The sequence below is a fragment of the Anneissia japonica genome, unplaced genomic scaffold (assembly GCF_011630105.1).
Source record: "Anneissia japonica isolate Jap-2015-1 unplaced genomic scaffold, ASM1163010v1 scaffold288291_len444093_cov181, whole genome shotgun sequence".
Lineage (NCBI taxonomy): Eukaryota > Metazoa > Echinodermata > Crinoidea > Comatulida > Comatulidae > Anneissia > Anneissia japonica.
In genome coordinates this window covers 90,611-105,370 of record NW_022731168.1, presented here as the reverse complement: position 1 = coordinate 105,370, position 14,760 = coordinate 90,611, and the positions used below count along the sequence as shown (strand labels likewise).

Here is a 14,760-nt window from a genome sequence, read left to right as displayed (position 1 = left end):
AATAGAAAAAAAACAAATCATTACTGTTTGTAAGTATTTTCATTACGTTAAGTACAAAATAAATAGTAATAAAAATAAATTTTAAAAACAAACCAAAACCTTCTTCCTTCTTATATTATACAGATATTCTGTAGTAGCTGTATTTTACATTTTAGAGTATTATGCTATGCTTGTATAATAGGTCTAATATATTTCTTTTCTTCATTAGAAAATATTTTTCCCAAAAAGGAGCATTAAAAAAAGAAAAATATGACCACATAGAGGTAACCACATAAAAATCCTTCAAAACCATTTATTTTTTTTTAAACAAATGTAAAAAATTTTGAAATAATTAAAATAGATGAATATTTTTATACCCTTTCAACTGGTGTTTGAGTATCCTATGTCAAACAAAGAGGAGGGGATAGAGACAAGATATAAATGCTTCAGACTATTATGATATATTCTGTTTATATATACATCAAAGTATTTCCTCTCCCCCAGTATAAAATAAAGATTAGAAGATAAATAATGACAAAAATACTGATATTATTTTGATTCTTGGATATAAACCATAAAAAGTGACAAAAAAAAATTACATATCAGATGTGTCAGAAACTAAGCTGTGGAAAAAATGGTTTAAAATGGCTCCTGTATTATGCAAATTTGATGTAAATGACACCTGTGTGAGATAATTAAATACAAGTAAAAGATAACATATGAAAAGGGAATAAAACTAAAACAGTATACCAATATATCTATACTACGTGGCATGCTTTATGTTGAGTGAACAATCACAGTCAAACAAAAAACCACAACTGAAACCATATTGAAATGATTTGAGTTCAATATTTTCATTCATTTAGTTTTCTACTAAAATAAAATTATCAAGCTAAAATTCTCAGATATATTTTGTGGAAATTTATGTGACTATGTATTTTCCAAAAAGGTGTTTTCATGCTGAAAAATCTAAATCTAACAGGTATGTGCACTTAGGAATGTTCACATCAGTGCAAAAAAAAACAAACACATAATAATTGGTAAACTATCATAGAACTCTTGCAATTATGCAAATGAGTGAAGCTCTACTTTGATTGGATGAAAGTAAGAGAAAGATGAAGAACCTGTTGGGTGTAGTCAGCACATTCTTGCAGCTGTTACAAGAGAGAGAGAATAAGGTAGCAACAAGCAACCAAGACAACTTAAGCAATGGGGATCTTGCAAACAATATAAGGAAACATATCAAACAATAAGATTTCAGCTACTAACTCTACACAGGGTATAGGGTAAAGATGGCCAAAGGAGAGAACACCATATTTAAGTACAAAAGCTAGGTAAAGATTTTTGCATTTTAAAACAAATAAAAACAGCACATACTTTTCATAGCATAAATATCATTAAAATTTATAAGATAATCACTGTTAAAAAAAATATGCTTTACACTAAAGAGGTATTGAAAAAGGAATTACAAAATAAAATAATAAATATATCTTCCATGCCGGTTCAAAAATTATTCTAACATAAAGGATTATTTACTCACAATGTAAAATTAGCAAACCATTAAATATGGTATGCTTCTAAAATTGTTAACTTCCCAAATCTATCTGACATTTAGATTTAAATAAAACAAATAAAATTTGATTTTAAAGATTTTGTACATCACTTGAATACAAATATATACAGCATAGCTAATTTATTTAAATTTTTTTAAATCAGTGATTTATGGCCCGAGATATCAATATTTAGCTAAAATTGGGCTAAAAACAAAAATTGTCAAGCGTGCATAGAAAACAAACAGAATGTAGGGTATGGGTCATACAGTGGAGAAAAATAAAATGCATTGCTCAAACACACAATCCTGAAAACTTACCCTGCACTCTTCGGCTTGGGACTTGAGGGCGTCGATTGTGGAGCCATATGCAGTCAAGTCTGACATTAATGCTTCATGCTTCTTAAGAAGAGACTGCCAAAATAAAAAAATAAAAACTTGTTTAATATTGATATCTAGGGATATTAAAACAGAACTAATTAATCATTGCTTTGATCATTAGGTGTTTAGAGGGGGTATGATCGGAATTGTTTGAAGATGGTGTGGATTTAAGTCTGGTCTCTGGTATCAGTGGTGGCCCCAGCAATGTGCTGACAAGGGGTCCGACATAGGGGTCTGAGCCAAGGTGCCAACGAAGCCTCAGTCGACAGCCCGGAATAATATCTCCCTTGCAGGGTTCAGATTGAGAGTTATTATGGTTTAGTATGGTACAAAATAGGCTTTCAGCACAATATTAGGGATTGGCAAATTATTATTTTTTTTTTATTTTTGATCCGACGACCTAGCCCTACGTTGGACGACAGGGGGTCCAGGCCTGTCTGACGGAGGGAAAAAAATCCCCTCCCCCCGACACCACCACTGTCTGGTTTATGAAGAGCAAAATGCGGATGCTTATGTTATTTTCTGTAACAGGATGTGTTGTGATTATTCATGTATAATTTATGACAAAATACATTTTAACATAAACCTATTTGTTTACACCTTACATCTTCTGCAAAAGATGTAGTAAACAAGATACAGAAAAAATATTATTTGTTTATGTGGGAAATACTCTATGGTATGAGTAACCAGTTTTAAAGTATTAGGCAAGAAAGTACGATAACACGCTGGAATTGCATCCTGGAAACACCTCCATCCTCCATACTCATTACACTTACCTCAGCAGTATCCTCATCTTTACCATAGTCTGTGCTTCCAGCAATGGGTTCCTTCTCTTTCATCCAGGACTGGGCTTCATTGGCATCGGCAAAGTACTGCTGTGCTTCCAAAGACTCATCCAGATCCTCCTTTCTGCTTGCTGTTTTATCCTGTTAAAATGACAGACGGGAATTTTAGACAACATTATTACTATCTCCTAATAATGGTCAGAGTAATGTCACAGAAATGTTATGACAACAAACCAGTGGTTTGTTTTCTCAAATGAAACACGCACGTGTTGTACTGAAAGTTTAATTCCTTTGTCAATTATTATTATTATTTCTTTGGTCAATACTAAATAAGTGTTAGTTTATTATCGTAAGTAACTCAATTATCATGTGTAACTAATTTACTAATTGAAGATATAATTACCTTTAGGGCTTGCCATCTGGCCTCGAGAGCTGACACTTTATGCTGGATATCATCAGCAGCAAAGTGTTCTGAGAAACAAAGAAAAAAAAAACCAAAATGAATGAAATAAATATATAATGAATAACGTAGGTAAGTATAATGTCCAAACACCAAAAATGAATTAGTTAAAATGAAATGTAATTGATTGATAGTGAATTATGTATGTTTTTACAACTTAGGGCCTAAGCAATGGCTACTAGACCAAGCTTTCATTAAAGCATTGTAATGTTTTGTTTGCTATAACAAAAACGGAAACAAAAATCTTACGTTCATCCACCATTTCATGTCCTTGTGCGCACACAGACTTAATGCGTGGTTCATGTCCTTGGATCTCGGTCATCAGCGCCTGGTGTTTCTTGATAAGATTCTGCACTCCAATCAGATCCTTGCCACGATTGGTGGATGAAGCAATTGGTTCCTTTTCTCGGATCCATGTCTCTTCATCCTCCAAATCGCGCAGCAGCTGTTGAAGTCGGTACGAATCCTCCAGCTTCTTTTTACGGGCTAACAACGGGGCATGAAGCTTGGAGTACTTAGCAGCGACGACCTCCTCCTTTTTGGCAATGTTGTCGGCATCAAAATGACCCTGCTGTGCAAATTCTTCCCGCTGGACCTTGCACGCTACAACACGTTCTTCTCGGGCAACAATGTCACTTTCGATTGTTTCTAATTTTTTTTTCAAACTTGCAACACTTGCCAAATCCTATGGAAATCAATGAGTAAAAAAAAAATAATCTCAAAGCAAAGATATTTATGATTCAATATTATGCTTTAATAAAAAAAAAACATTAGTGCTGAATAAAATAAATAACCCCACTAAATGGATTGAAATAAACTATGTAATGCTTTATATGGAGTCTTGTTACTGAAGCAATGAAAAAATAATCAATGAATTTATTTGGCTTGAATAAAAAATCACGGAATAGGGAGCATCTTGCCCAGCAAGCAACAACTCAACTCTACTTTATCATCATTAATAGTGTTCTGCCGTAGGCAGGACCCCCACAACATTCTCCAGTACTCCCATTTCTCTGCATCCCTCTTCATCTGGTGGTAACTCCTTTCTTCCTTAATGTCATCCAACACCATCATTCTCCTCCTTCATCTTGGTCTTTTCCCTTCAATTCTTCCTTCCATCACGTCTTTCATAAGACCTTTGTGTCATAATATCTCAATTCTCTACATACATAATTGTTAATAGCATTATTATGAGTTACTTACCTTGCCATAATCATCTGATGCTAATTGTGCATCAAGTTCTGTCAGCCAAGCATCCATGTCATCCACATTACGGGTGAAAGTGATGCTGGATTGGGCCTCTTGAAGTCGCATTGCTGTAGGGAAAAATATAAAGATCAATCAGTAAACCCAACAACAGTAACAACATGAAGCTTTCATTAAACTTCTTCATGTTTTTTATGTCGGTGACCACACCCCTTGGGTAGGGGTAGTCGCCAACCACCACTCCAAAATGCTGGTGAGAACCCAGGATATATAGCCTAATATATTTTAGTCTGTCAGCTTCAATAATGTCTGACCAAACTTTTCTATGATAGTGTGGTGTTCTTTCAGATATGTATGAGCAAACAAATCACACTTATCAGAAGTGATGCGAGTCATTTCCACATGTTTATTGAAAGTCTGACAATGCTCTACTTCATAAAAATCTGATCAAATATTGTTATAAGTCTGGAAGACACAGATCTGGTTGAAGTGTAAAAATAAGATATGGAATCGCATAATAATTTAAAAATAGAAACATTTACATTTAGTGCCAGACATTTGAAGAAGCTGTCCATACAACTGGTTGATCTCATCAATCCTCTTCTGGATCTCTTCCTTGTTGTAGTGGTCCTGGTCAATTAACTCCTCGCCGAAGTCGCGGACATTCTCTACGCGTGTCTGATTGGCACTCAATTCTTGCTCAAATGCTTGATGCTTTTGTTGCTTCCCCTGCATGTTGGATGGATCCTGCACACAAGAGAAATATCTCATTAACCATTACTATTCCCATTATTATTTGTGTTATCAATATTGCTTTTGATATGCATTATAACTTATTAATCAAAAGTTGGAGTATTGATTCCTTAAATAATGTAGCATACATTACATTTCGTACTAATGGGAAATATTATTGGAGTTTAAATAAAAGAATCAACTTAATTATTTTTATTATACAATGGGGCAAAAACAGTGAAGAAAATAACCAATAAAAAGTCATACATCTCAAGTAAATAGAAACGATTAAAATATAAGATTTTAAATACAAGTAAGTATAAAATTGGTTTCAAATTCATAATTTATTGACGTAATTAAGTATCTACCTTGAAAGACTCATCCTGTGTGACTCGTAGCTTCTCACTGATCCAAGATTTGACCTCATCTGCATCACGGTCAAACTGCTGGAAGCGGTACGAATCCTCCAATATCTTCTTCCTATCAGCAGATTTATCTGTGATATTAATACGACGGTCTAGCAACTGAAAAAGAAAGAGGAAATTTTCATGTACAATGTTGTATATGACATTAAATGGAATCTTGAGTAGTGGAAATACTACTTAGGAACCCCATCTTGGTACAACCAGAAACATTTTTCATGCTTTCATATTGACATAACCAATATCAAAATTGTGATTCATAGAATGCGTTGACAGAAGAGATTAAGAGAAAATGGTAGGATGGACGGACAAGCAAGAATTGAAATGCTTTTGGCATATAAAGACCTATATAATCTGCAAACCAATAACAATTAGCCTTTAAGCAGAAAGTAATGATTACAATCAAGACATTTCATATGTGGTTATTATACGAAAGATGTAGCCTTTACTTACCGCATCTCTCTTATCATTGACATCATCTGCCGCATAGTGGTCTTGATCAATCAACTCTGACGCAAACTCATCAAGGAGCTGTAATACAGAATACAAAAATCAATATAACCTAAGAAGAATACACAAATAGAACATCTCTAATTTCTGCGTTAGGCCTACTAATAGTTAATTCAATTTCCTAAGGTTTTTCTCTTTATTATTTGTTATTGTAGTATACTACCTTTATCTTTTCTTCATGTGCACTAAGGGACTTCTCAAAGTCATCATGCTTCTTCATCAGTGCCTCAACACCATCCAGAGAATCACCAAGGTCTTCATTAGCAAGAAAAGCCTTCAAAACAAAAACATTCCAGTTTATAATGGTTGTAGCTCTACACAGGTATCTGCAGTAAAAATTTGAGCCATGGCGAGAGTGTCCTAGCCATACAACATGTATGCACTTGAAGATTTATTCTGAATTTTAATAATGCATGACGAAGTTACCTCTTGTTTAGACATCATTGTGTTAGCTTGTTCAACATCACGGTAAAATATCTGCAGGTCATTGCACTGCAGGTACAACACACGTCTGGTTTCCCACAGTTGTAGCAAGGTGAGCTTCTCATTTTCAAGTGCTGCAAGCTATGGGAAAAACAAACAAGAATTATTAAAATAGTAAGATATAACTAAAGAGGGAGTGGTTTACAAGACAATAAAACACAAAAGGATGGAATTAAAGATTATGACACCATAAGAGAAAGGTATTGCAAGAGGATACCAAAAAGTGAAATGTTGAGATAACAAGGGAATGGTACAGAGTACAAAACTGGCACAAGTGCATATAAAAATACTCAAAAGTTCTTTCAAGACAATTAAGGGGTGTCTCCAGTGTTCTGGTTCATCTCACAGCCTGTCATTGTGGAGTAGACTGCACATTTCGGCTGCATGACATGGCGGGACCCTTAGGAGGTAAGTTAGTTGTAAGAATGAGTCGTCCACACCTCTCTAGGGCCAAAAAATTCAAATATGAATTTGGCCCTCAGTCTCGGAATAGAAGAATAACGTTGGCAACTTACTTTATCCTTGACTTCATCTTTGGCTGGATGGTCAGTGTCCACTAGTTCTTGACCTTCATCATCTGTGGCTTTAAACCTGTCTTCATGAGCATCTATCTCACCCTACATGTAAAAATATATCAAAGATATTGCCAAATTCATCCTATTTCATTTTGGTGCATTCTCCTTTCACATTCTATAACACTATTATAACCTAGTTGTCATCTACTGTATGAGTCCAATCATCTTTTCATGTTTGCTAAAAATAGGAAAATCCTTAACTGTCCATTCTATGAATGGATGTGATGTAGCATATAGCATCATTTATGTCTTGACACATCCATGCCCATTAGAATAATACCAAATTACTCAACATTCAGATTTGGTGGGCAACAAAATTTATTTTTGGAAGTACAATTATAACATTAGTCAAATCTAATTTAATCTTAAAATTTATTCTTAAATCTAAGTGAACTAAATTGACCGATCAAATTTCTATTCCTGCCTTACCTTACGTTCTTGATGACGTTCAATGAGTGCTTCGGCCCCGGGGCCGTCTTTTGCAAGCTCATCAGCGTTGATCAAAGCCTTCATGTCTGATGTCCACATGGTAAGATCACGGTAATCGGACAAAAACCGTTGTAACTTGTATGACTCTTCCAAACGAATACGTCGATTGTTAGCCTATAGGCAAAAATATTCAAGTGTTACATAGTCTCAATTATTGGAAATAGTTAATATGTACATGTTTATGTGAATGTTATTGTGTAGTGTTGTATTGTGTTGTTTTTGAGACTGGAATCTTCTTTGAGTTTATACAGAATAAAGTTTATTTTAGAGTTGTGTTACAACATTGTGAACCGAGTTTATATTTTATATGTCAATGAGGGATTCCTAGTTATTTCTTACCACTCGGAAGTATGTCAAGTAGGAATTCATGACAATATTGTTAAGCCCTCTATGCACTTCACATTATCATTACCCTGGTCACTGGATTAAACAGCCTATGGAACACACAATCAAGCTCCCTAGGGTAGTATTCCATAACGTTGCAGCAGCTACATCAGCGAATTATGACATTTAACCCTACCAGGTACCCACGTGAAATGCACAACAAGGTATTGAAACCCCAACCTTATCACCTCAAGGTTGGGGAACCAAACCATTCCCGCTGCGCCAAACTACTTCGTACTTCGGTTTGGTTAGTAAATACCTTTTCTTTGAGATTTTCCCAGTTGGATGAGATCTCGTTTCTCTTGCTTTCGATGAGTGGTGCATCAACTTCATGGGTACTTTCAAGACGGTCTCCCTCCTGACACAAAGCTACAACCTGATTGAATAAAAAATAAAAAGTTAAAAAATATATCATTATCAAGCATTTTAGTTATCACTCTATGTAATAGTAGCTAAGATTAATTTATTCATTGACTTAAAAGTGTAAAAAAGCCTTATTAAAATTAACTATTTTACATTAAGAATATCATATCTAAAATGAAATCCATTCATCAAACAAAGAAATCTACATATTTAACTTAGGCTTTATTTACCTTCTCTTCCAAGGCATTGAGGTCCCTCTCAAGCCCATCATGCTTACGCTGTAAGCCCTGAACGCTAGCTAGGTCACGGCCGTAATCATCAGTTGACAGCATGGTGTCCTTTTCATTAATCCATGCAATTGTCTCATCTGCATCTCTATAATATTAATCAATCAAATCACATTAAGAAATGATGTAAAGCTTTACTCATTGACATAAAATATCAATTATTTAATGAATGAATTATTATTATTATTTTAATTTGTTTGATTTGTTTAATTTTGACTGATTGGGCTTTGATAATCTTTTGATATTTTAATGTTGTAGAAATCATTTTTACTGTTTTGTGATGTCTCGATCAAGGTAAGTTAATTTAAAAATCTTTTTTTTTTGCAAAATACACTTTGGGAATGCAGTGCCTCATAACAAAGGTAGAAAACATCACCACCATCACTACATACATCATCATTAGGTTCACGCCCTTCATCACTTCACTCAGAATTTACCATTTTCTTTGATTACCTGTTGAATCTTTGAATCTCCATAGCACCAAATAGTTTCTCTTTTCTGGCAACTGACAGCAGCTTCAATTGATTCCATGCATCATTCAGTTCCTACAAAATTATACCAATACTATTATTAAAAACTGCTATAATGTTTTTACATAAGAATGGTTTGTCGTAATTGTTTAACAAAAAGATTAGTATATCCTCTATTTGCATTGAACCAGATGAAATATTTGAATAATTTTACTCTTTCCAATTCCCTTGCAGTTTTTGTAAATAGACTGAAATAAATTTTACTGTTTGCTAACATAAAAAACTCCAATATTTTTTGATATTTTAAATGAATTAGAATGGAGTAAACTTAGTGAAAAATGGGAACAATAATTACTTATAATAATTTTTAAGTGTTTAAATGACTATGCTCCATGTTATCTATCACAGAATTTTATGTTTAATGACTGTCTGTACTCACATTGTACTAGAAGTCAAAGTGAAAATACTCTTATAGAACAGCCTTAAAGTAATATGCAAGGTAAAAGAACGTTTGTATACCTTTGTAATAAGCTCTGGAATAAACTCCCAAATGATATTAAAATAAACTTTAAACCTATGATAATTTCAAAATTCGAAAATTCTATCAGGTCTATAAAATCTAAAACAAACATTTCCTTGCTGTTGCATATATTGCATATATTTTTCATTTAAATATATTTTTTAATGTTATGTAACTGTAATGTATATTATTATTATTTATTCTTTTTTTTTACCTTGTATACTTTAAAGCATAGTATAATACATACTCCAAGTATCGAAATGCATGCCACACAGTTGCCGATTGACTTAATCTTTCTGCAATTTCTTAGTTATATATTTTTTCCCCAAATGGAGAGCCATGATGTAGGGAAGTATGATATATGTGTTGATATTATTCAGGAGGTTTTGTGAAGGGTTAATGCAATGGGCCATGGATTAAATGTAGGCCTTAAAATATACTGAGTGTCTGCTTACCTCTTGTTTGTCCTTGATGATGTCAGATTCGGGATGTTCCTCATTAATTAACATATTTGCTTCTTGATTGACAGCTTCTACACGATCTTCATGAGCAAGAAGGTCCTAGAACAGTTCAAAGATTTTCATATTTACTTAGTGTTGTACTGAACAACTTTATTTACCTAACAATTTTTTAAATCACACAAAAATAAATACAATATTGAGTATATGTATTGAAAATGTAATTTTATACTAAGAGAATGACATTTTCTAAAATATATATAGAATATTTTTCTGTATTATACTTAATAAAAGATTTAAATTGTGTTTATAGATGTCATTTTCATATTTCTTATTCCAAGTAAATACTGAACTATCTTAGAAAATGTTCAAGTACATTTTTTGATTGAAGGTCCCAACCATCTAAATTTTGAAATTAATAATGAAAAAAATGCAAAATCAATTATAAATACTTCTAATGTATATTTTTTATTTTTTGGGGGTTTTATTGTCTTATGAGTAATTGCTATGTTAATTAATAATAACAATAAAATCAATACAGAAAATTTAATAACCAGACTTAAATAACACTATAGATTTCAGAACTAAATCAGTGAATTAATGTACCTATTTTATTATAACATATAATATTTACCTTGTTGAACTCATCAAATTTCTTCTGTAGTGCTTCCACATGTTCTAGATCACGGCCTGTCTCAGAGGATGAAGCAAATGCTTGCTAAGAAAAAAAAAGTTTAATTAACTATAAATCAATATGAATGAAATAATAATTGGTTAAAAAAAAAAGGAGAAAAGAGTCATTAGAATGAATCTTCGCTATTTCATAGTATAATGTAGCGTGTAAATCTTTGAAAACTAAACTTTTTATCAGTGATTTATCAAATAAATAAATTGGAAAATTTGTATAGCGCCTATTATAAAATATTATTTGTAATTATTATTATTTGTTATTATTATCATTATTGATAAAGTGATACATAAAAATTAACAATTATTTAATTTTGTTATGTTTTTCATTGATATTTTAAGTTTCATAACTACTACTATGAAGTCAAATTCCATATAAATAAATTGTTTTTTTTAATATTTTATACATTATTTAAAATAAAATAAATTAAATATTTAACACAGTAGTTCATGGTATTTAAAGAATTATTAAAATTATTTTCTTCCAAACAACTACTTTACAGATGAATAAAATAAAACTAATCAATGAGATGTGGGAATGTGTTTATTTTAGTAAACAGAAAAAACTTATATTGTTACAAATGATTTATAGTTTAACTTTCATCCAATCTTTATATCAGATCACTATATCATTGTAATAGCTTAAGTCTGACCAATCATGAACTATCCAAAATCCCTCTTATTGTCTGTACATAATAATTACTTCCTGCGGTGTATACCTGAACAAAGCCTGCGGTAATTGACTACAGCAGTACTTCCAACAACCTAAACGATCACTTCCTTTGATTAGCTTGTTGCATTCCCTCAATACTACTGTAGTCAACACAAATTGTTATATTTTTGTGGTTCTACCCCAATAATTTTTCTCAATTTCAATAATATGTTTTAGTTTATATATGTAAGAAAACTTTAAAGACCACCATTTTTTCTGGTGCCGAAAGTGGCCAAGATTAATCAGGTTAATAAAAATAAAAATTTATAAATTAATAAGTAAAAATAACAATCTATCATAAAACTAGTATTACACACCATTTAAATTAATGAGAGTGAAGTGAAGCTTACCTTATCTTCAATCCATGACATAACTTCATCACATTCTCGCAAGAAGTGAACCAGTTTCTGAGCCTGGAGAAGTTTAATGCCCTTCTCCCTCAGCTTGAGCAACAGCATATCCCATAGCCGATGCAACTCATCCAGACGGGCCTAGAGAAAAAATATTCCACAAAAATTAAAAATGAAATTAACAAAGCCAAAGCTATGGCAGAATTTTTTTAAAATAAGGATATATTTCAAATAAAATGTGGAGTTATCTTTGTCAAAATTAATCCAAAGAAAACATGACTTCAGCATAGTATGCTATCATTGTGTTTGCTTCTGTGATCTGATAAAATTTATCATGTAATAAATTGGAGTTTGGAACAATAAGGTTAAGAATGTGTTTTTTTGTTTCAAAATCAAAACCTAGCCTTTTAGAAATTAGACTATATAAGTATCTACCTTAAAATGCATTTGCTTTGAAATAAAAAAAAGTAGCATTTATGAACTGGAAATTATATATTGTAGTAAGTTGGCTGGCCTTGGCTATCTCAGTGATGAAACTTAGCATTCAGAGATTGAAGTTTCAAATTTTCTGTGACAAAAAACCCATTTAGTAAAGATGTGCCTATATATGGTCATGATGTGATGTCATCCTGACCATATTTAGTAAAGATGTGCCTATATATGGTCATGATGTGATGTCATCCTGACCATATTTAGTCATGATGTGCCTACAGTATATATATAGTCATGATGTGATGTCATCCTGACCATATTTAGTCATGATGTGCCTATATATGGTCATGATGTGATGTCATCCTGACCATATTTAGGCATGTCACATGTTTTTGTTAAATACAATTTGAGTGTGGACAGGGCTTCATAAACTCCTTAACATTATTATTATATTTAAGATGAAGAGTGATATTAACGCTGAACCTATATTTATGTACAATATGCAAAAAAACTTTTTTTAACTTAACCAAATAGAATATAATTAATAAATCAGTCAGCAAAGAAAATCACATAATAAATCAATGTTAATGAATGTGAATGTAAAATATACTAATGGTGGAGAATAGGATACAACAATTGTAAAAACTGAGAAAACAGTGATGTAAATATGAAAAATAATTACCACCAAAAGGTAGAGGTTTGTATTTGCAAATCTAAATTAATGTGTATGCTTTCAAATTCCCCTTTCCCAAATATATGGCCTAAATTTTTTTTTGTTTTTTTGTTAGCTTACCTGGATGGTCTCAGAGGCAAAGTGGCTCTGCTGAATCATGGTGTTGCCCTGGACGTCCAGCTCATCAATGTTGTTCCTGTGGGCAACCACCTCTGCCTCGAAGGCCTGGTGTTTCTGAAGCTTTCCCTGAAGAATTATGAGTCAAGATGACTTAATGATTATGTAACAAAAAACATTTATAAACACAACATACTCATATTAATAAGCATCCGTATCATTATACTTCGACTGAAAACAAAATGCTTGTTTCACCATACCGTATTCATGAAGAATGTGTTTTAAAAAAATTCACATATATTCTTTATATCATAAAAATCATGCAATTTGAACCTCTGGTTTTTTTGCTTGTGATACATGCAAAGACTGACCATCATTCAATAGTTATTGAATGAAAGGAATACATTGTACTGAGCTGCAGGAAAGAGAGAAGGAAAGAATGTAAGAAAAGCTCTCACAACAAAACTAAAATAGGAAGAAGAAAATCATATAAATAAGTGAGAATCTAAAACTAAAACAGAAGAATAAGAAATATACTAAGCTTAGCAATATCCTACAACAGAAGTTGACATGTTCTTTTAAACAAAAACAAATATTAGAAAATTAATATATATCCTGATTTTCAGCTGTACTGTAAATGTAAAGTACATTGCCATTCAATTGGCTATCAACATTCACCTAAATACATCATTTAACACCTTAAATGAAATGTTACAACCTGTATACAAGTAAAATTAATATAACAATAATAATGCAAATAATTTACCTAAAGAATGAATGAAATAAAAAGATATATCAGTAGCTATTAACCAAACTAATATTATTCTGATGCTACCAATGTAAAAATAGGGCCAACGTAACATATTTGTACTACTGTAGATATTAGCAAAATATTTTCTATGTTATTTCTACTGTTCAAACAGTTAGGTTTTAAATAAGCAATGTTTGATATAAAACCCATGGTGATTAACCTAAATATAATAAAAATTGTGTTCTAAATTGTGTTCTAAAAGTCTACTTTTTTCCCTATTTCTTTCTAGCTAATACATACAGTATTTAATAAGGTGTACTACTCTATTAATGATGATACGATTAACAGATTTTTTTGTCAATATTTTACAATGCTTACATTGATCAATATAGCACCATGTTATCAGTATACATTGTAGATTAGCTGAAGAGTAGAGTTCAGCCCACACCCAAATCTCCCTGCCATGATGAATGGTTGAGTCCATACCAATGTGATGAATAGACTAGCCAGCTTTGAATGGATATTGATTCAAGCTAGGTATTGAATAATGCTATAGAATGAACACTTCACAGACTGTGCAAACATGTATTCACTAAGTCCAACGATCCTTATCAAATGATGCATGAAATTCAGCTAAAACCGGTATACAAGTATCTAGATCAGATACACTCTAGGTTGTATGGTACATAATTATATTATTCATTTATATTAATTATACAGTGGGGTACAATTTCAATTAGGCTACAATAAAAATATTATGATGTCCAGTAGTTCAGATTAAATTCTAACCACAAAAATATAAAGAATAAAATCACTTCAGTTAGACAATATTTAAAAAAATACATGTATTAGGCCCAATAAAAAAAATTATCAGTTTTTAACCCTATCTAGGCTGGAAAAGTCATGAGGGAGGGAGGTATTTTATTTTTATTTTGCTAAAGCCAAAGATCACCCTTGGGTTGTTTGCTGGTGCATTGATATTCAA

The 14,760-nt window shown here is 32.1% G+C and overlaps 1 protein-coding gene across 4 annotated transcripts in view; it reads right to left on the bottom strand.

The window, feature by feature from the left end:
* The window catches only part of LOC117115233 (spectrin alpha chain, non-erythrocytic 1-like), a 45,693-nt gene that overhangs the window by 24,255 nt on the left and 6,678 nt on the right, over positions 1 to 14,760 (bottom strand). For 2 of the 4 annotated variants that reach the window (XM_033258945.1, XM_033258946.1), the window contains exons 3-22: positions 13,028 to 13,153; positions 11,803 to 11,943; positions 10,688 to 10,771; positions 10,051 to 10,155; positions 9,059 to 9,150; positions 8,549 to 8,693; positions 8,215 to 8,331; positions 7,512 to 7,685; positions 7,023 to 7,124; positions 6,451 to 6,588; positions 6,188 to 6,298; positions 5,968 to 6,045; positions 5,461 to 5,616; positions 4,903 to 5,107; positions 4,358 to 4,470; positions 3,404 to 3,839; positions 3,098 to 3,165; positions 2,686 to 2,835; positions 1,850 to 1,942; positions 1,104 to 1,133 (exon numbers count right to left, since the gene is read on the bottom strand). In XM_033258945.1, the coding sequence (XP_033114836.1) occupies positions 1,104 to 1,133; positions 1,850 to 1,942; positions 2,686 to 2,835; positions 3,098 to 3,165; positions 3,404 to 3,839; positions 4,358 to 4,470; positions 4,903 to 5,107; positions 5,461 to 5,616; positions 5,968 to 6,045; positions 6,188 to 6,298; positions 6,451 to 6,588; positions 7,023 to 7,124; positions 7,512 to 7,685; positions 8,215 to 8,331; positions 8,549 to 8,693; positions 9,059 to 9,150; positions 10,051 to 10,155; positions 10,688 to 10,771; positions 11,803 to 11,943; positions 13,028 to 13,153 (2,664 nt within the window). The remainder of the gene's footprint in view (positions 1 to 1,103; positions 1,134 to 1,849; positions 1,943 to 2,685; positions 2,836 to 3,097; positions 3,166 to 3,403; positions 3,840 to 4,357; positions 4,471 to 4,902; positions 5,108 to 5,460; positions 5,617 to 5,967; positions 6,046 to 6,187; positions 6,299 to 6,450; positions 6,589 to 7,022; positions 7,125 to 7,511; positions 7,686 to 8,214; positions 8,332 to 8,548; positions 8,694 to 9,058; positions 9,151 to 10,050; positions 10,156 to 10,687; positions 10,772 to 11,802; positions 11,944 to 13,027; positions 13,154 to 14,760) is intronic. The other 2 variants (XM_033258947.1, XM_033258948.1) reach the window with 1 other exon arrangement.